This window comes from Nesoenas mayeri, assembly GCF_963082525.1.
Source record: "Nesoenas mayeri genome assembly, chromosome: 1".
Lineage (NCBI taxonomy): Eukaryota > Metazoa > Chordata > Aves > Columbiformes > Columbidae > Nesoenas > Nesoenas mayeri.
The window spans coordinates 88,648,309-88,670,428 of NC_137541.1; the positions used below are offsets into that span (position 1 = coordinate 88,648,309).

General features: G+C 45.1%; 1 protein-coding gene across 1 annotated transcript in view; it reads right to left on the reverse strand.

The window, feature by feature from the left end:
- SIDT1 (SID1 transmembrane family member 1) overlaps positions 1-21,660 on the reverse strand; it is a gene marked incomplete at both ends in the record, with an annotated part of 44,863 nt that extends 23,203 nt beyond the window's left edge. The window contains 4 exons of the mRNA XM_080363694.1: positions 1,722-1,767; positions 1,994-2,164; positions 3,281-3,402; positions 21,478-21,660. Coding sequence (XP_080219820.1) covers positions 1,722-1,767; positions 1,994-2,164; positions 3,281-3,402; positions 21,478-21,660 — 522 coding nt within the window. The remainder of the gene's footprint in view (positions 1-1,721; positions 1,768-1,993; positions 2,165-3,280; positions 3,403-21,477) is intronic.
- Positions 21,661-22,120: the final 460 nt, after the last annotated feature.

Here is a 22,120-nt window from a genome sequence, read left to right on the forward strand (position 1 = left end):
TTAGGGCAGAGCAAGGGCCAGCCCTTTCAGATTTGCTTTCCCCCATCTCCTTCCCAGGAAGGAGGGCCCCCAACTGAAAAGGCAGTGATAAGTAAGAAATCACCCAGGCTTTTTTCCAAGTTTGCCCATTTCTACTAAAGCACTTATTCACATCACCCCCCTCCAAGCAGGGTCCCTTCACTGCTGAGGGAGTGCTGGCTTCAACCACAAGTCCTTACAAACTCAAAACTCACCAAGCCAGCTTCTTCAGCCGAGCACATTATATCTCTCCACCAAGTAAGAACATTGGTGGTCTGAGCTCCTTTTTTCCCAGGTGCACTACCTTTGGAAAGCTTTAGGTCCTTCAGGAAGTCACTCATGAGGACGCTTCTGTAATTTTCTTTTTAAGCCACACTTATATCAGACAAGGGGCATTAAGACCTGCATTTCTCTCCTGCACAGACTGTGAGTGGTATAAACAGACCCAGACAACACTCCTCACCTATATGAGCATATTTAATTTCTCCTTCTGCCCTCAGGCTTGATCTGAGTTCTGGACAACAACTTCTACGGCTGTTATGCTTGTCTTTTTCCAGTCTTAAGGCTATTCCAACACTTACCTAGATTTTGAATTTTTTGAATTGCCTTTTTTTTTTTTTTTAAACTCTTCTCCCTACAAACTTCTTAATACTTAGATTTACAAAAACCTCAGCATTGGACCAATGAAGAAGCACATATCTTCTAGATCGTACATCTGGCCTATAATTAAAAGTGAATCTCACATTAATTGTAACAAAAGTCACAAAGTTAATTCCAGGCCAGATCCTAAATAGTCTACATTCAAATTACAAGATCCTAAGTAATGAGGTTTTATAAAGAACCACTACCATTCCCTATGTTTCCGTAACAGAAAATAGGGCATGTGTGCACAAACCAGCTTAAGACATTTGACAGCAAAAGAAGATTAGCTGGGATACCTGGTAATAGGAAACCTAAAATTAAGTGGTGTTACCAACAATGACAGCAACAACAAAAATGAAGTACCAAACAGCCTGGGTAAATTACATACTCTCCCAGGTCTACAAGCTATCACTATAGTTACTGCCAACAGCATTTTCAGTCAAGAGAGGACTTATTGTATCTGTTGGGCTCTAAACAAGGCTGCTCAGCTGGATGTGCTGTACATGTATGCTGTCTTCTGAATAACCAGACTTATGAGGCACTTCATTTATCACTTCAGAACTTGGCTTGCTGCCTGAGCAAGGAATAGCAGTCTGAGTTCTGTTGCACCTTTACAGCTTACCTATTTATGTATTTATTTTTCGCCAGTAAAGACTGAATCTTGGCTAGTCACACTAGGGTAATTGAACCAGTGTTGGCTGGAACAAGACACTGGTGCACACTGTCTTAAATCCCATGAAGTGTAGCAGCCCAATGATCTCTGGACTTCTGTACATTTCTGGAATTTCCTGAACTGCAGATGACATTCATTTGCTCTGGGTCATGGTTTTTGGTTCACTTATTTGCTTTGCAAGAGGACTCAATTGTGCCCCTAGAGGGGCTGAGGCACTGCTACCTCCTCACTGTATCTGCAGAAAATTCAACACTAAGGAAGCTTCCCTGCATCCTAAGAGGGAAGTGACCTAGTCACATAAGGCTTTTGGCATCTCTAACAAAAGATCACATCAACCATTTGGATGTGGTAAGATGTACAAGCAATGCCACACAGGACTGCTTCTTACCTGGGGCTGGGAAGGACTGGCAGTGAAGTTAAAGGCTTTGTTGGTCCTAGAAAAGAAATGCCAGCATGTTTAATTCTAAAACTTTCAGAGTTGGAATACACACAGAATACCTTCAGATCTGGAATACACACAGAATACCTTCAGATTAAGCAAAAGATTTTTTTTTTTTTCTGGGAAGGAAAAACAAGGGAAGAGTAGGCAGAAAAAAAAACAACTCCTTTTATTACAGACACATGAAGAAATAAAATTTGTATTCTCACATCCCAGCTTACTCAAGTTGGAAGTTCTCGAGCCTGGTGACTAGAAGTTCATATGCGATATTAAATGGTGCCATGGAAGAGACCTCCACAAATATAGTCTGGTCAGAAGGTCTTGTCTCAGGTGTTGGCTCTGAGGGACAGAGGGTCCGACTCACTTCTTGGTAATTGTAGGTTCTCTGATAGCTACAACAGCCAAGGGAAAGGGAGAAGCAAAATTGGATTGAAGGAGAAAGAGAGAGAGACAGCAGTTAAAAAGTTGTTCTGCAGGTCTAAGAATGACACTATTTTTCCCGGTTGCATAACCGAAATATTAATCTGAAAAGCCAGGACAATTCAGTCTTTCACCCAGAGCTCAAACTCTACCTCAGTTGCCTCTTGTGGTCTGCACAAGGGATTGGCCAGCCCCAGCATTTCACTTCCCTAGAGGCTGCCTGTGCCATCTGCAGATCTAGCACATCTGCCTTTCGGTAGAGGCAGAGAGAGCAATGATAGCCCAGAACAGCTGCTGCTGTAACCATCCCCTGCATCAGGCAAGACACTGCAGGGTATTTGCTGCCTGTTGTCAGGATTTCAGTCACAGGATGAAGCTTCACATCTCAGATGGTCTAAAGCAGGGGTTTCAAACTCATTTTCACTGGGGGCCACATCAATCTCATGGTTGCCTTCAAAGGGCCAAATGTAATTCTAGGACTGTATAAATGTAACTACTCCTATGCCTGGTCTGAAGTGTCAGCAAAGTCTCAGCACTTGCAGCCTAACTAGCTCTGACATTGCTAAAGCTACACAGCAGCATACCTTTCACACATAAAACACCCCTAAAACAACCACCTACCCTCCAGAATAGATTCAATGCAGGTGCACCTGGGGTGAGAAACATGAGAACCTTTATTCCTCAAATGCACTGTAACACAGCAGTTAGGATGCTCTTTCAAGAGCTTGTTCAAACCCTGCTCCAAACTAGAGTCAAATAACTACTTGCAAGCACTGTAAGCAACTGTGGAAATTATAACAGTGCCATTTGGTAGATTAACTGACTAGTGACAGGCGAAGATCCCCAGCAGAGAAACCTTCTAGTACTCCATGTACATATTTGAGAAACTAAGAGACGAGAGCGGGCTGCCAAGTGAGAGGTTACCTACCAAATCTTGGTCTTCCTGTGTTCAGCTAACAATAAGCAAGTGTGCTTTGTAACCAAGCCCTGGGGTCCACACAAGTAGGAAGATCCAGCATTTGAGAAAGGCTGATGCCAGATACAGCTGGCAGACCAGTGTGTTACAAGGAAGAGACTCCAGTACTTACAGGCCTCGAAAAATTAGTGGGACCTGCCATGACAGCACTCCCTTCTGCTGGCGAACTACAAACAAGACAGGATATTGGAGGTTCTCAGAGCTGCTGTTCACGTTCACCCGCACTGCATCTACCTGTAGGAAGTAGAAGGAAAGTACAGATAGGCATTAGCCAAAGGCAAAGAACAAGACAGCTCCAAATCTAGGTGGGAGAAACCTGTCCGACTTCTTCAGTCTGACCAATATGGCAATATCCACAAGGACATCAGCAGTGTTTGTGACTAGACTGGTTATTCAGATCCAGAGGTCATTTACAGAAGGTGCCTCCTTGCTGCTGCTCTAATCTAGAATCACAACTCTGTCCCCAGGTCGGGGGTGACTGTCAGACAAGACACAGTGGACAAATGCAGCAGATGTAAGAGGAATAAAGTTCAGTAGCTTCTACTTACCAGTGGGCAACAAGCTGAATAACTTCTGTTATAAAATTAAGCAAACACACACACAAAACATAGAATTTTCTTGCTTGGACCCCTATATACCCAACTTAATCAACATTACTGAGAAAGTCACAAAGATCACTGAAGATTACATTAATAGTTAGGGGTGAAAAAGCGGGTTAACAGCTTGCACCCAAATCTGCTGTAAATGATACCAAGATGACCACAATGTATACACACCCCACCTAATAAAAGAGGAATACACTGCTGTCTGCCCTCCACCTGCCAAGGAAGGTTGCTTTGCTTTGTGAGCAAGGGTTTTAATGCAGCCCACTGCACCAGCAACTGAAATTTCTCCTTACATTACCTGGCCACCACACAATTGCGGTGGTAAGACAGCTGTGAAATAGAAGGCCCTCAGTTTACTTTTTGCTTTGAGAAGCAAAAGGAAGCAGTTTGTCTGCATCAAAAGGAAATGGCACATTTCCATTTGAAAGTAACATCTCTTCAGCTCGCTCTCCAGAGCTGCAGACATTGCTCAAGAAAACAGGGTATGAGAATGCACAACTCACCAGAAGAGTTGGTACATCTTGATTAACGGCTGTTAATTTAAATCATATTAGGTAGATAAGATAAATCCGTTTTAAATCCACCACATCTTGAAAGATTAGAATGAGCTCTCACCAGATCAGTGAAAGGCTTTTCATTGATATATCAATTTTGATTTACCTTCCAAGAAGAGTAAAGGTAGAAAGAAAGGGGTGCTACCTTCTGAAAAAAACATACGGACTTAGCAAGATAGCAGAAGGGCAACTACCTGAGATGGCAGCTTATGCTTACACTGAGGACAGCAGGTTCAGAAAAGGTCTTGCATCCGCAATCACAAGTCAAAAAGAAAAATTCCGAGGTATTCCTGTTTAGTGATTCTAGCATTACATGGGAGTTTGGTTTACTAGAACAAAACACCTTATTAAAAGCTATAATCATTACCAACTTCTCTGCCATCATCACCATAATGAAGAGGCTACAGTCACCAACTCCTAAAAAATAATGTCTTCAATTAAAAAAATCATAAATAATTTAATTAAAACTCCTTTGAGATAGAAGGGCAAACACTGAAATCTTTTTCCGTTGCCTTCTGGTCTCTAAACTTTTGCGATACTCTTTTGAGGTGCCTTCCAGCTTTTCATTCTGACCACAAAAACTACATAAGCAATTCTGTTTCCAAGTAAATTTCACAGTAGGGAGGTAAAACCAAGTTAAGAAAAACACCATCATAAAAAGCAAGATTGACAGGTAACATCTGAAGGGCATCACAGCAGTCTGACACCATCAGCAGCCAGCACTGGAAGGTCACTCTGCCGCTTCCTCAGTATCTGCTGCTGCCCTGCTAGGCTGGGGATCCCAAGCCAGCACATGCTGGTATAACTGGGAAACACAGGGACTGGGCTGAATAAGCTGCTGCTTGTTTGTAGGTGTTTGCTGTAGTCACTGTGACAAGGTACGGGGACCCAAACAAAGCAGTGTTGGAACGGAACAAGAAAACAAATCTAAGGAGCACAAAGACACGATGGTCGAGCTAGAGTCCTGCAAGCTCAGTGAGCCATTTTCCATCCATGGGAAACCAAGTGTCACTGCAGGAAGGACACATTCCAGCTACCTGTCCAGCAGCTTTTTGTGTATGGAACAGTTAAAGCAAGCCCACCTCCACAGACAAGGTGATTTACACTGCTTCTGGTTGGACACCTGTCTGTGAACCCTTCAGGGCTGGGTGCATCAGCACAGTCCAATGAGGAGCTCACATGAGATCCACAGCAAACGGTACTACTGGGTTATGCACCCTCAACGATGCATAAATGCAAGCTGGACATTGGGAAATTCTCTTCTGCACTGAATTCATGAATACAGAAACTACATGAGTTACGCACATGTTGCAGAGTCAGGTTTACTTTAAATGAGTAGAATCATTTGTATTCATTGGAAGACTCAAAGTTGCCTCTCTATTTCTAAATTCTCAACTTAAGAAACCTAATGGATGTTTAAAGTATATGCTAATGCTGAGTGGTATTAAAAAGAAAAACAAACAAAAAAAATTTTTAAAAGTACTATTTTTATAGTTTGCCCAGGCTTTGGACACAGAAGTGAAAGTTATATACAACTGAGAATGCTGCTTCTTCCCACTTCAAATCTTTCCTTTCAGCAAACTAAGTATTTTCAATATTGATTCTAAGAGGAAAAAAACAAACAGAAATTCAGAGAGTGTTCAGAAAAAGTTAGCCAGAAGAAAAAACCTGCTCTGAAGTATCCTACAAAACACATGAGAGAGGTCTATCTTTCTGTAATAAAAAAAATACAGGTTTTCATATCTATTAAGATACACTAGGGATAATTCTATGATTTAGTCTTAATGTCCCTTGGAAATCCCAGTTCTTCCCACTATTGCATTATGGTGTATATGCAGCAAGTCATTTATCCCCAGCGGCACAGTGTACTACTTAGCTTTATTAGTTTCTCATCGTGTTTGGCTTATACAGGTAAGAATACATGCTACCTGCATTCACCAGTGTATTATTTGAGGAGCCATGGCCATTTAATCAAATACTGTTTCACAAGCAGGCAAGCACAACACTACCAACACAAGGCTGAAGAACTATTTTTAATACTAGTATTTCATAGTCCGAGATCTTAACTAGACATTTTATGTGATCTTAAATGTCTATTGGGCAAATTTGTGGAATTTCTAGACTTTAGATGAAGAGAGAACAATACCACAACAAGTTCATATCCCTAAACACTTCTACATATGATGCAAGGAAGTGTTTTCTTAATATCCACCAGACAAAGCAGAGCTCTCCAAGTCCTGTCCAAAAGAGAAGGATCTTCTCCCCCAGTGAAGTCTGCAAGGTATTGAGGTCTGACATTGCATCCTTACCATTAAAGGAGCTTTGCAAGACCCTTGCCTGCCTTGTGAAGCCCTGCATCAGATATGGGGAACAGACGCTGCTTCACAAACAAGCAAAGCATCGCGTGTGCAGATGAGAATGATCAGCACCTATCCCTTTCCCACAGCTCATACCCAAACTGAAAGATGAGAAAACAGCCCTCGCCTACTTCAGGAGTTGGGAGTACACTGCAGTAAGGGCCAGAGCCTTGTGGAGATGTAATCCCAAGCACACCTTTGGGTGAACAAGATCACCCAGCCAACAAGGCTGCTTATGGGGACAGCAGCTGGGAGCTTGTGGCTGGAATTAGGTTGGCTTACAGGTGTACCCATGCTGCAAATGCTGCAGCACTATTAACTTGATTTCCCTTCCCACTAAACCATACTGGAGAAAGGGAGCAGGGCAACAGCTGAAGGAGTCATACCCAGACTCCACCTCATGCACTATAAATCCCAGCAGAGAACAAGACTTTGTAACTGTGCTATGACTCCATCTTGGCCTTGACTCTTACATTGTGTTCTGCTGATGCAGCCCAGAACCTGGGAGCAGCAAGTATCCACACAGCATAGCTGGCTGCTGGATGAGGCAGGCCCTTAAATCCCAAGAGGACATGCAAGTCTTGGAGTCTATTTCCCTTGGCAGCCTCTATTAAGAATCCAATTTGAAATGGCAGTTCCTGCCCTTGCATGGAACAGTAACTCGCAGTGTCTAACAGGACATAAGCATCCCATCCTTACCCTTTGTATCCCTACCATATTTTCTCTGGGCAAATTTGCTCAGGGCTCTGTCAGGTTCTGGATATTTCCACAGATGGAGACTCCACAACCTCTTGAGCAGCCTGTTCCAGTATTTGACTGTCCCACAGTTAGAAAGAAAAAAAAAAAGTGTTCAGATGGAATATCCAGGGTTTCAGCTTGGGCCCACTGCCTCTGATACTGTCACTCTCACCCAGGCACCCACTGAGAAGAACTCAGCTCTTCCTTCTTCATGCTCTCCCATCAGGTATTTATACACATTTATGAGAACCCCCTGAGCATTCTCTGCTTCAGGCTGAACAGTCCCAGCCCTCTCAGCCTCTCCTAATAGGAGAGATGCTCCATGTTCATCATCTTTGTAGGCCCTGTACTGGACTGTACTTTTCTTGTACTGTGGAGACCAGAACTGGACAAGGTAGTCCAGGTGTGAAAGCTTTGCAGCTTTCTAACTGCCCAAGGCAAATTTGTAGAGCATTAATCCCCCATCTTTTACAAAACAAAGCCACCTCTGTAAGAACTTCCTGGACAAGCCCAACAGTTAACTTCTCATATAATGACTCATTAGTGCTCCATTCACACACATTTTCACCCTGACACCCTCCTGCTGGCCTTAATGCCATTGCTGAATCTAGCCAAAAGATTTAGCATTTTTGTTTCCTGTGAAGGGAAAGCTAATTAAGACCATGGCTGCAGGTGCAATAATGCAGCTGAAAAATTATGCAGGCTGGACCCAGTGAAAGCCGTACTCAGCACAGGCTTCCTGCTACTGCTGCACATCCCAGTTTGAGCTCTCCTGCTGCTCCACTCCCAGGGTGACTGGGATGTTCCTGAGCAGGAGCATTGCCCTTATGTGCACAGGGTTACAAATTGCCTCCTCTTTGCTGCCAACGCGGATACTTGCTTCTCTTCCTAACCTACAGGTGAATGCAATGAGCATATCTTTTTTAAGATCTCAAGGCTCTTCCAGATTAGATCGTTTACTAGCCTAAGAGCAGCCAAGTTTCCTTTAAGGAAGAGAAAAAAGAAAAAAAAGGCAGGAGGTGGCAGGAAAAAAAAAGACCTGCCTATGAATCCAAGGCTATTAGGTGTTTACTTAACTGCCAGCTTGCCAACAAGCAACACCAAGATTAATTCATTCTGTTAAGGACTGATCATCTATTTTCAGGCAGCCCTGCTGCCATGGCTAGTGCCACTCCAGATGCCTGCAGGGTCTTCTCAGGTAGCCAAAAACTTTTCTGAGATTTAGCTTCTCCCCCATATAGTTAATGTACAACTACTGAAAGGCCTCTTGATTTTGCAGTGACATACTACGTGTCTGCAGCAGTAATCATCTCCATTTTACAGATGCTGAGACTCAAGAGTGCAAAAAGAGGCAGACAGCCACAAGCAATGTGTTCAGAGCTTCATTGGGAACACTGACTGAGACATTCAAAGCCTGAGAGCTGCTCCTTGTATAGTTTCTACTGCCTGGCCCTCAGAAACACCAGGTTGAGAGGGACGGTGTTATAAAGCCTGCAGCTCACCACACACAGCTCTGCCACCCTCCTGCTGCAGTACTGAATGGCCAAGAAGTGGCCTCATTTGCAGTACTTGGGGTGCATTTCCCTTTCCCCCCTCCAAGTCGCATCCCTCTGACTATTTCAAGCAGTTGCCCAACAATGCCTCTGCTTCCCAGATGGCAGATCTACAGCTTCTCTTCTTGGCAGCCCTTAAGCATCCCTCTCTCCTCCTCTTTGATGCTCCGCTAATATCTCACCTGGAGACCCCAGCATGCTTTTCAAATCCTCGTGTTTCTCAAAGTTTCAGTCTTTGCAAACAGACCTCAAAACAATTTTGTTCACGCAATTACATGAATTACTGATCCAAATGTTATTATAAAATTAGCAGAACTGTCCTCCCCAGGATGACACCTCCATCTAGCCTCATCTTTGATCCCAATGACCAAAGCTTGTGCAAGATGAGTCTTGGAGGATACTAAGCACATGGCTTACCTGTGCCTCTTGTACCCATATGCCAGGGAAGGGATGCAGCATTTCCATGGGAGTAATCAAGAGCAGCAGCTGCCACAGAGCAAACATTCAGGACTAAGATTTCTGCTCTGCATCTTAGGCCAGTGTTAGGGGGCAAATCCTGCCAGTCCACACCCTACTACAAGAAAGGTTTAATTGCTGTCCCTGTGGCACCTCATCACCACAAAGGTAAAGGTGTGGGACACTTACATGTTTGGTGCCTACCATGGAATAAGACTCAACCCTATATAGTGCCTCTCAAATATAAATCACAGAATCCCCCAGTGGTTGAAGTTGGAAGGGATCTCTGGAGATCATCTAGTCCAACCTCGCTGCTCAAGCAGGGTCACCTAGAGCCAGGTGCCCAGTTGGGTTTTGGATAACTCCATTGGTGGAGACTCCACAACCTCTCTGGGCTACCTGTTATGGTGTTTGACCACCCTCATAGCAACTAAAAAAAAAAATGTGCCCCGTCTATCCCAGAGAAGGTCAAGGGAAGGGAAACAACAGCTTTGGTGATTAACACTTTGATATGGAGAAGCCTGAGAGGGGAAGGAAGGTCACTTCCCCTCTGCTCTGATCCAACAGTTAGAACCCTCATTTGGTTTTCCTCTGTTCACAAAACTAAGCTGACCGTACAGTCTCTACAACATTTACTCAGCTTTGCTGCCACTTCCATTATCTTATAATATTGCTAGTGTAACAGTAGTAAGAAATAAGATTATCAGGAGGAAAGAGGCAAGATTTTCAAGACTCAATATTCTATAAAATCTAAGCACTTACTCTCATTTCTTACCAACAGGAAAACTGGTATATGCTATATTACTACCATACAGAACCTCTTTCCACCTTCCCTGTGTTTAGCACTCTGCATTTGCTCCCTATAACAGCTGGTTAGAGCTCTGTTGCCCCATTCCCATAGAAGCCCACATTCAGGTGCCTTGAATTCTCTTAGGTCTGAAAATACCTGGAGGCAGCATCCAGCTGCATTGAGGCGTGACCACCTCTGCCCTAAGTATGGGCTCACAGGTGTGATTCCATCCCACTTCTTTCATTCCTCTCACCTTTCTGCACACTCCACAGGCAAAACTGCTTCCCAAGCCACACTCAGATAAGGTATTTCAGACAGAGAGGAACATCAGAAAGTCACAAACAACGTTTACAGAGTGGCTCGTTAAGAAGACCAGAGTGTACTTTAAATTTCACCTCTATATATTAACAATTCTCTTGCAGTGAATACCTTTGCTCTTCCTTTGTTTGCATATAGCCAAGATCAATCAGCAGCATCACACCACCTCACCCTATCAAAAACTTTCTAATAAAAGCCCAGGAAATAAACAGAGTGATTGAGAAGTTGGACAGATGGTGACTGAGGCTCCAGTCCATCTAGTTATTTACCCTGCCACCATCAATCACCACAGTAACACAGGGTCTTTTATGGGCAGATCTTACCCTTCCAGTGGAAGGGCCAGACCCCAGTCCCAGGATGCAGCTCCACTCTCCACATCACAGGTCTCAGGAATACAGCAGCAGCTCCCAGTAGCACAAAGCTCTGCTTGATGGGCCTCTGCCTGACCTAATAGCTATTCCTCCAAAACACGGCAATAAAACAGGTGGGATTTGCCTGTGGGCCAAACCTACACAAGAAGCTCCCAACTAACTCCCTCCAGGTCCTCCCCACTGCTTGCAAATGAGCTTGGGGGTATCAGAGCAACCAAGTTCAGCAGAATCTAGGTGCAACTCTGAGGAAGCTTTGGAAAGCAGAGAAAGGATTAATATTTAACTGCAAGCAGGGCTTCTCTCATTTGCTGTCAATAACTCTCTTTATTTTGTGTAAGAGTGGAAGGAACCCTAAATTGGTGTCTTGGAGAAAGACGTTGCTTGGCAGGGTGAACTGCCTAGCAGAAGCATCACAAGGGAAAGGGATAACAGTGTAGCACCCATGAACCAAAGTTTGTGCTTTTTCAGGCCTTCTTCCAATTAACCCACATTAAACTTTTCATCTATGTTTTGCTTCTAGATTCTATTGTCTTGATATAGACTACATACATATTTTCATGCAATAGATTTAATGAATTCACCACTGAGCCAATACTAGTAGTGCCATCTTTCCTTTTGACAGTCAGCATTTGGTATTTGTCTCAAGGGCATTATCTACAGCAAAATATTTCTAAAATAGTGGTAAAAAAGCAGGAGGCAAAGGGAAAAAAAGGTGATTTATTTAGTTCAAACATCATTCTCCCCACACACCTTTCCAAAGATTATTTCATTTTAAGAACAAGTAGTTCTGACACATGAGCCCCTCCCAGCTACAGAACCACTGCTCCCATCACATAGACCCTTCCCTACCAACACAGAAATAAGATCCTACCTATGTTGCATGTAGAGGTGAGAGGAACTCCTGCTAAAAAGGACAGTTTTTATTTAAAATAATAATCCTTACATTCCTTCCCATTGCCAAAACTCTGCCATATGCACCTCTATTCACCAGCCAAGCTCATGACAGTTGTTTCTCATTTGACTGACCTTGAGCTTTTTTCTGTATTTCAATGTGGACAGAGCAGTTAGACAGCTGAATAAAGAGAGAGCTCTCAGAACTATGTTACAACACGTTTGACCAGGAAAGACAAATATTTGTACTTCAGTTCTATCACCACCCTGGAGATAGGGGGAGAAAAAAAAGGGAAAGAAACTAAAAAAAAAAAAAAAAAACCAAAAAAACCCACCATATCTGAATTCCATCCTCAAGTTGGGAACAGGCAGAAGGAGCTGGTCGCAAATTCACGCAGCTGAACAGGATCAACATGGCTGCAAATATTAAGCAAAATAAACCAGGCTCTTGTTGACACAAAAGAGTCCTTGGACTGATTATTAGGTCTGCATTTCCCACAGAGATTACACATCAACTTAAGACTGTGGGGATGTGAATTTACGGGCAAGCAGGAGGTTGCAACAACAGTTTCTGCTGCAAGCAAAGGTTTTCAAGATCATTACTATGGATTCCTTTCCACCATCTCATGCTAAGCAAAACCTTCAAATCACACCAGGGCTTTGCGACGTTCTCCACTGCACCCACACACAAGCCACTCCTTGTGAGACCGATGGGGATTATCGATCTACGTTGCAACAGCGCTTTGGTCGTGGGCCTGACGAGGCACCAAGCCAAACCTGTGGGCAGGGAACACATCCAGCCAGCAAACACACAGGCTCCTAGTTACAATGGAAGGCCTCAGTGCAGGAGACATCTACAAAAGCCACCAAATTGCTGCTGTCTGCTGCTGCACGAGGAAGAGGTGCTGCATTTTTATATAAACCCTGAAATTAAGTTAAGTAAGATTCAGCTGGATGGGCTAGAGCAATTGAGTGAATGAAGCACATATCAGTCAGTGACAAACTCAGTTGCACTTCCCACTGCCAACATAACAGGGGGAAGCCGGGATCCTGAAGGAAAATAGGTAAACAGAGTGACAGGTGTTACAGAACCTCTTTCCTGCCCTCTCATGAAATGAGCATCACTCCTGTCAGACAACAAAAAAGGCAAGAGCCCAGAGGAGCAATCTCTTTCAGCCTTTCTCTGTCTTTGTGTCCTAATGTCAATAAGTCTTGATTGCCAGAAGGAGTCTGTCAAATAACCACGGTCCACAGTATTCTTCCAACATTTCTGCCAGGAGTATTAAATATCCAAAGCATCATAAACTAAATGACACACTCTGGGTATGTCAAGCACAATCTCAGTCACATTAATGTAATTGTTCCAGGATTAATATTTTTCCTTTAAAAGTTCAACTTTGTGCAAATATGCTGTGTGGACTTACACTCTGCTATGGACAGTCCCGTGAGTTCACTTGTTTGCAACAGTGTCTGTGTAGCATAAATGGAAGTAAGACAAATACAAAGCATGTTAATATTTATCTTGTTCCTTTTTGAAATTTTGTCCTCTACCCAATGTCATTAGGGAGTCTCTAGGACAGCCAGAAAGAAAAACTAGGAGTTGCCATACTGGATGAAATAGGTACCTGTTTTTGACCACCCTCAGACTTCAGGAAGACATTAAAGTAAACAAATAAATCCATTTTTAAACAGCCAGTTAAGGAACAAACTACACTCTAATAAATACTGTCTTCCTAACCCACAGCAGCTGGAACTCTGGGCTAGGGCAACCCTTGAAACAAAAGGGTTTATGACCTTTCAAAATTTGCTGCCACCCCAAGCTCATGGCAATAACTCTGGGGATTACCATAACACAACAAATATCTGGTTATTTCTTGGCTCCCAAGTTCTTCACTTCAGTAACACTTCAGATGTGGACTGAATTATGTATCCTGAATGTGTTCTTCCTTTTTTTTTAACATTGTTCATTTGTATGAAATCACACCGAAGTAGCTATTGCTATGCACAAAGGAAAACATCACCATAAAGAACGTAAGGAAGGCTGTTTCTGAAATCCTCTGTGTTTCTCTAAGTATTCACAGCAGGAAATAATGTTTGCTTATGCAAACATCCTAAATCATATTCTAAAACTGAGCAGATGGCACACCCTTGCACTACAGCTTTACAGACTGCACTTTCATTCCCTGAATATCCCCTGAAATAGCAGATGAGGTCTGTATAGGAAAAGTATACCTTCCTACCCAACAACTCCTGCACAAGTTATTTAAGGACACTTCAGCCTCTACTTACAATGTAAATGTTTGTATTATAAATTGCTGCACTGTTCTTGGAAAGGGTTCAAACTGAGGAGAGACATTTTGATTAAGTTACTGTTATTCAGAACATTTCTTCTTTTTCAATCTAAACATTTTGGGGAGGCGGGAAAGCGGTAGCAGGGGAACAACTAAACCTGATCAGTTTTGATTTTAAACAAGAGCCCAACAAGAAGAGAGTAATTTTAAGATTTAGAACAACATCCAAATTCAAATGAGATTCTTTAGTTCAATGACAAGTTATCGGGCTTAACAGCATTAGCTTACACATTAGAAAGAAAAACAAAATGCTTGCCAGCACCGAAGTCACCATCTGAAATCTGCAGACCACCCTGCAAGAAACCAGAGCAGACCTCTCAAGCTTTTGTCCTAGAGCCTGCAAACTGATAGCTTCCCTCAAGGTGTACTCCCTTTTGCTACTTTAGGTAGGGAAACCCACAACAAACAAAATCTCAGAAAGCCAAAGTATGAAGGAATCTCAGGCAGACACACATGATCCCATCCCCAACTCAAAGCAAATCCACCTCCCACACCATTCCTTTCACTGAGAACATCCAGTCTTTGCCAGAGCCAAAGCCTTCAAAATTATATTTTCTGCTGCAGAATACAACAGTCAAGCGCATGTTTTTAGCGGATCCCCATGTCATTTCTCACAGTTTATTTTTGGTTTGTCCTGTAAGCAAGAGCTTTGGGTGTGATTCTGGGCAGGGTGAGGAGTGGCTAAGAGACCCAAGCAGCAAGAGCATTCCAGGTGCTGTGTCACAGAATCACAGAATGGTTGGGTTCGGAAGGGACCTCTGGAGATCATCTCATACAACCCACCTGCTAAAGCAGGTTCACCCAGAGCAGATCACACAGGAATGAGTCCAGGTGGGTCTTTAATGTCTCCAGAGAAGGAGACTCCACAACCTCTCTGGGCAGCCTCTTCCAGGGATCTGGCACCCTCAAAGTAAAGAAGTTTCTCCTCATATTCAGATGGAACCTCCTGGGCTTCAGTCTGTGCCTGTTGCCCCTCATCCTATTGCTGGGCACCACTGAAAGGAGTCTGGTCCCATCCTCTTGACACCCACCCTTGAGATATTTATAAACATTGATGAGATCCCCTCTCAGCCTTCTCTTCTCCAGGCTGAACAGACCCAGCTCTCTCAGTCTCTCCTCATTGTCCTCTACACTGCCTATGCTGTCACTTCCTGGGGTTGGTTGTTTTCTTTAAAAGAGATAAATTACATTTACAAAAGTTATTCCAAAGGGATTCTGTTGAACCTTGCTTGGCTACAGACATCATGTACTATGAGCTGCATCAATTTTTCTGCCTACATTTCTGCCTCACAAGGCATTAATATTAGGCTCCAGAAATGGTGTATTGAGGCCCTTTCAGAGTCCTGTGGTAAACAGACTAGAGCCAGCAACCATAAAACAACAGGGTTCAGGCCCTGGAGATCCTACAATAACAGGAGCTCTACAGACCTTCAAACACTTGTAGTCTCCCCAATTTATTTGTTTTCCTACCTGCGTCTTTGTGGCTAAAATGGTGGGTTTCCACTCAGCATTAAGGAAATACAGAACCTACCTTGTTCTCCTCATTATAGCTCCATCTCCAAACAGGAGACTAAAGTTTTACTGCATGCATGCCATAGCTGTGGGCTGAAACTTGAGCTGGAGCCAAGATTTACAGTATGAAGACGATGTGCAGGAGAACAAGGGAATACTTGGGGATAGTTTAGTTCCAGCCTGAAGAGTCCTACACATGAAGCCCCAAACCAGCTCAGAAGCAAGAGATGAAAAATTTCCTCCTAGAGCTGCCATAGCCGATGTGGTTGCTGCTGCAGTGGGACCTATATTCGCATGTGAAACAGCAGAGAACAGTAATCACAGGTTTGATCACTGCCACTTATTAAACCAGGTTGCCCTGTGTAGCAGATCAAGGAGTTTCCCTGCAGCTACAACAGATGGCTTTGGTCTGAGCAAGTGACTCACCACACAATCCCAAAGGAAGGTATGGGTGAATTCCAGTTCTGGCTCCTTGCCTAGAGCAAAGCAAGTGCAACTGCCATCCACAGCCAGCCTATAGGAGACCCATTCACTCAGGGACAGAGGAGCACAAAGGCATCACTTTATTTGGGCTGGAAAAGGCATTTGTTCTCTACTAGAGGGTCACAAAGTTTAAGGCAGAGGTGTCCAATTTATTTTCACCAGGGGCCTGAATGTAATTTTAGGACTGTATAAATGTAGGAGTAGTTAATTGCATTCAGCCCTTTGAAGGCAACCACGAGGCTGATGTGGCCCCTGGTGAAAACGAGTTGGACACTCCTGGTTTAAGGCATCTAATTGAAAGATTTCTGTTCTTCTTGCAAGTGTAATTTCCCCTCTTCCCTTAGGTCAGCCAACTTTTTCCCATGTGCAATCATGAAAGAAGGAAGGATAATGACATTAGGAAGCCTCCGTGGTGGTACACAGCCTCTCTCACTCATTCGCTGAGGGTAATTTTTTACTGATCCCCCCTCAGATAGACTCCACATAGGAAACAGTCTCTCCAGGGCTACACATCCTCACATGGCAAAACTGCTCAGCAGAGAAGCCACAGCTTAATCTACTGCCAATCACAGCTTACAGTAAGGCTGGGCCATATGGGAACCAAGATTGGGCCTCTGTTGCAAGTCCTGGCAAGGGAGGAAGAGGAGGTAGAAAATATTACCCACTCTTTCTCCTAAAATAGGTGCAGCCCACTGCTCAGCTTTTGGGCTCATCACAGCGAAGATGCACTGTATGAACACTGAAGAGCTGTGTCGGTATTGCAGCAGCTTTGCCTACAACTGGAAAGTTGAAAACTTGTTCTCCTGAGAGATAACTTGGTTTTCCAAATATAGTCCATCTGCCCTCCAAATCCGACATTCAGCTGAGCTGAGCTCTGATTAGGAAGAACTTTTGTTGTCCTCAACAGTCTTCTTCCTCATGATACTCTCTTGCACTACCCAGGACTTTGTACAGGAAATATCCACAAGCACAGTACTAGTAGCATTTGTTTTTCAGCAAATTAACCATTAGCAACTGCCAGAACTTACAGTGGTGAACAGAGTCATCCACTCTGAATTCCCTCAATACTCCCACGCACACTTTTGTTTCTTTTTGGAAGGCTCTGTATTATTGCAATCATGGAATTAAGCAGATTCTCTCACTTGTCACATAAAACCTTTTCTAGTCAATTGTAAATCCAGCAGAAATATTTTGCAACTCTCATTCAGTCTTCTGGGTAGGAACACACTGCACAGGCAGCTCCAGCCAGCCAGTTCTCCTTCCATCCTCCCTACCAAGTAAGGACATGTTGAATATGTGGAATTGGACATGCTCATGAGTGTGCTCATTTTTTTCCCCATCCTGGATGCCTCCAGTTTAAGCAATCCTAAAATAAAATAATCCTGTTTGCCCAATTAATTGTTCACCGGACTTCTAATAGTGCACACCTGCCTTTGCTGTTAGAGCATGGGTGTGCAGTGACAGGTGCAACACCTGCTTTTATTATTGTATTTTTTACACTCACAGTTAAACATTAAACAAACACTTGTGCAGAGGGGAAAATTTAAAAGTGCAGCTAGGACGAGGGAAAGGGAACCAGAAAAGCAATAACATGACCCCACAACAAATGAAGACTTTCCACCATGAGGAGGAGTTTGACACTTCCATCTGCTCACAGGTCAACTCCAGAAGCCCCTTGCAGAAGAGGTAGCTGTGCTTTAGTTTAACAGCTCCACCTCAGAAATTAAGGCCTGAATCTTAGTTGCCAAGTACAAAAAGCCTGACAGCTCTCTCGCTTCAAGGAACAAGGTGAAGTATTTCTGCATGGCACACAGGAGGTTTTTTTTCACACACACAGAGAAGAGACCTGGCAATGTACACGTGTGTAAGAGTTTCAGCTAGGTGACTTGGTCAGCATTTAAGTACCTTTATTTTAATTTTACACACCCAGGAGCTACACAAAAGGGAAGTGGCTTGCCAGTCTCAAAGTAGCCCTGCTCCAGAGCCCCAGGTTGGACTTTCTTCACCTTGTATACATCTGCACATCAGCAATCTCATACGACTTGCTTTTCTCCTTCCCTCACACATGTATTCCTGTTTCCCAGGGAGTTAAGGAAGACTATGTGGACGAAGAACATCCTTTGAGATAAACACGAGTCCTTCCAAAAGACAACGTCTCTAAAGAATCAGACAGGAGTAGCAGTCTTATTCCCTCCCTTCTCTCATGCATCATTCAAGCATTGCTCCATTCAACTCCATTTTCAGATGTGCCCTGGCAGCCACAGATGTGAGCAACCACAGCATTTACAGGGGACTAATGGGTCACAAGCCACTCCTTGTGCCTCGTCCTTGGCTCCGAGTTGTCCCTTGCTTTGTCAGCCTGCCCTCATGCGAGAGAGCAGCAGAGAAGGGAAAACAGCAGAACCCACAGCATCAGGAAAACAAAAAGCTGTTTCAGAGCCAGACTACTCCTGATCTGGCTTTGCTTCAGAGGGAAAGCAATTACATTCACCCACTGCAGCCCTTCCACATGGAAAATGCTCTTTTTATTAAATTAAATTTCCTATAACTAAGGTTAATGGTCCATGCGGTATCTGCCTCAAGGTATCAGAGGCTTCTGGCAGACCTGCCATCAGCACAGAGACAGGAGGAAACCGAAAGGACCAGGAATAGCAGAGAGCCTGCCAGTAGCAGGCAACTGGCAAACACTGACTGACACTCTATTCACTAAGAATTCGGAGCTAAAGACTGCACTGAAAGCCAAGGACTAGCACACTGAGTTTTTGCAGGACTTGTGTTCCTTCAGAAGGTCCCACAACTTCCCAGAAGACAGCATGCCCCTAAGTATGTTCATGACTCTTGCACAAGAAAAACCTGCCCACAAGAGCATGGTCTCAGACCAAAGTCAAGATTTCCACCACCAAGCTTCTAAACTTCAAGCAATCCTCATCGCCAGAGACACGCAGGACCACCAGGACAAATCAGCCTCTAGCTCTGCCCAGAAGAGACCCAGACATTTTTGCCTCTCATCACTTCAGAGCCACAGCTGGGGAAGGGCTACACACACCTACAGCCAGTTGCCCTGAATAGGCCAGACACCTTCTTGAAGGCTTCTGCTGGTTCCTCTGCAGGACTTCTCAGTGAGGAATTGTAAAATGGTTTGGGTCAGAAGGGACCTTTAAAGATAATCTAGTCCAACCTTCTTGCCATAAGCAGGAACATCTTCCAATAGATCAGGTTGCTCAAAGCCTCATCCAACCTGACTTTGAACATTTCCAATGACAGGGAATCCACAACTACTCTGGGCAACCTGTTCCAGTGTCTCACCACCCTCATCGTAAAAAGAACTCTTATGTCCAACCCAAATCTACCCTCTTTCTCTTTAAAACTGTTGCCCCTTGTCCTGTCACTCCAGGCCTTAGTAAAAAGCATCTCTCCCTCTTTCTTATAAGGCCACAATAAGGTCTCCCTGGAACCTCCTTTATCCTTAGGGCCTGTTTGAGGCGCCCCTCATCAGAAAGCCTCCTAGAACAGTTTACCTTTATTTAAGTGTTTTTTTTTTTTTTCTCTTCCAAATCAGTTTTCATAGCACAAGCTGGTTGTATGGCCTCTTTAAGCATGTTCATGGCAGTACTTGGAGAGTTCTGCATAAAAAAAATGTTAAGCCTCAAACCTCAGGTTTCTCTTCTTAGATACGCTCCTGACAATCTCAGTATCTATGCAGAGATTTCATGTTCCAGTACAGAGTAATGTGCAGATTAGTCCGCTAAAGTTTCTGTTCAAATGCAGCAGTGATTTGAGCTGGCTGGCTTTTCACGGCCATGGGAATGGCCTAGTGACTGAAAGTAGCCATTGAGCAGAAGACGCACATAGACACCCACAAACACCTCTCAAAAGCCATGTACTCCCTTCCCTGCCTCCTCCCACTCCACCATGATGACCTTAGTTCTCCAGGAGAGAAAACCTTTTCGTGGAAGGTGTCCAGCAAAATACATGGCTTCAAAGAGCACATTAAATTGAAGTAACTAGATTCATTTTAACTGAAGTTAGTATGCATGCTGTCTCTGCTAGCCAGCCCAGCAAGCCCCAAACAACATTTGATCTGCCAACAGGCCCTCATTATAACACCCAATACCTGAAGCAGCCTAACTTACACTATCACCACTAGTTTCTAAAAGGAGACTCATGCCCAAAGTGCACTTTTGACCTCTTGGGTTCAATGGTGACACCCAACAGTTAAGTAATGCTGTGCTCCATTGCATCACAGCCCCAACACACAACTCCTGCCCCATAAATACCAGGTGAATTTTATTACACAGTAACACACACAATAGAAGAAAGACCAGTCTTAAAAGGTCTAGATCTTTCAGAGTTCCAGAGTAAAGCAGAGCAAGGGATGATTAAGGCCACCTCCCCTGTTTTCCCCCACCTTTTATCATGATCTTTACCAACTCTCTTCATATTGAAGCTCTGGAAATATGGTGCATAAAAAGTGATGTTTTCCATTTTTTCTCTTCCTCTACAACTGAAGACAGGAGGGAAGATTCATTTGTCCGGTTCACCATCTTTTGGTACATCAGAACATCTTATCCAGCAATTAACGCCCAATCCAAACAACGGGGGCAGAGTTTCCAAGGCACCACTTAGCTATTTGAGATAAACACATTAAAAAGGGGGAAGGGGGAAAACCCGCAATAGCTAGGCATACATAAATGACAGATTTCCTTCCCCCATCAAACAGCCATGGCTTTAGCAGTGCTGCCCCACAGCCTCCTCACATCACACCTCACCTGTGTAGCCCTGTCTCACCTCCCCGGCCGGCTCTCAGGGGAGAGCACCCTGATCCTAGTGAAGCACTCAAGAGTGGAAAATGGTATTTTTAAAAGGCTTATTAAGTGTAAACCACCCCACACACACCTTTTTTTTTTTTTTTCCTTAGCTAGTACTAAGGTCCTAAAATTCCATTCTAGACTTTAAACCCATTTTGCTGTTACAAGACCTGGATACCAAACCTCCGTCTGAGGGGGTGCACCAAACTGCCTGCCCACCCCGCGCCCCCTAGGACGCCGCCACCCTCTCTCCCCACAGCCCCGGGGTGCTCTGGCCGTGCCGGGAAAACCCGCGGGAAGGCGAGAGGAGCCCGCAGGTGCACGGCGGCCCCCGGCCCCCGCAGCGGCGAGAGGATGCGGGCAGCACCGGGGTCGCGGAGGGAGAGCCCGGCCCGCTCCCGCGCAGCGCCGGAGCCGCAGCGGCGCCCCCGCCTCCCCGGCCGCACCGGCAGAGGGAGAGTGAGGGCGGCACGGTGCATTTCCCCGCCGCGGGGAAGCCGCTGCTCAGGAGGACGCTCCTACCTGCCCGGGCTCGCTGCTGTAGGCGAAGGCGTAGACTCGCTCCGCGCTGATGTTCACGGCGCCCCGGTAGACACGGCCGAAGGCGCTGGGTGCGGGGCTGCCCCCGGGGCCGCTCGCCACCGCTGCCGCCCAAAGCAGGGCGCAGAGCAAAGCCCCGGGAGCTGGGGCCACCGCCCGGGCCATGGGCTCGTCCCTGCCGCTGCTGGTCCCGCGGGGCAGCCTCACTCACACCCTCCGGCCGGCCGGTGCGGCACCCGGACCGTCTCTCCCCAGCAGGGCGGGCGCTGAAGCGCTTTATTTGCAATTTAAATAAATAGCTCGGCGACACGCACGGGCGCTGGGAGAGGCGGGGAGGCAGCCTCGGACACCCCCCACCCCTCGATCAGGGGGCGCCGAGCAACTTTCCTCCGAGAAGGACCCTCCGCCGGCCGGCGGGGAGGGGAGGGGAAGGGAGGCCGGCGAGCCGGCCGGCCCCGGGGAGGAGAGTCTTCTCCCTGTGCCCGGCCCCAAAATCTGAGCTAGCTTTGGCAGACGGTTGTCAGGGAGCTTTTCCCCTTGGGGAGCTGTGCTGTGGGCTTAGGGGCCCGCCGACATCGTCACACACGTGGGGACGGCATCTGCAGGACTTCAACAGCCCTGACCC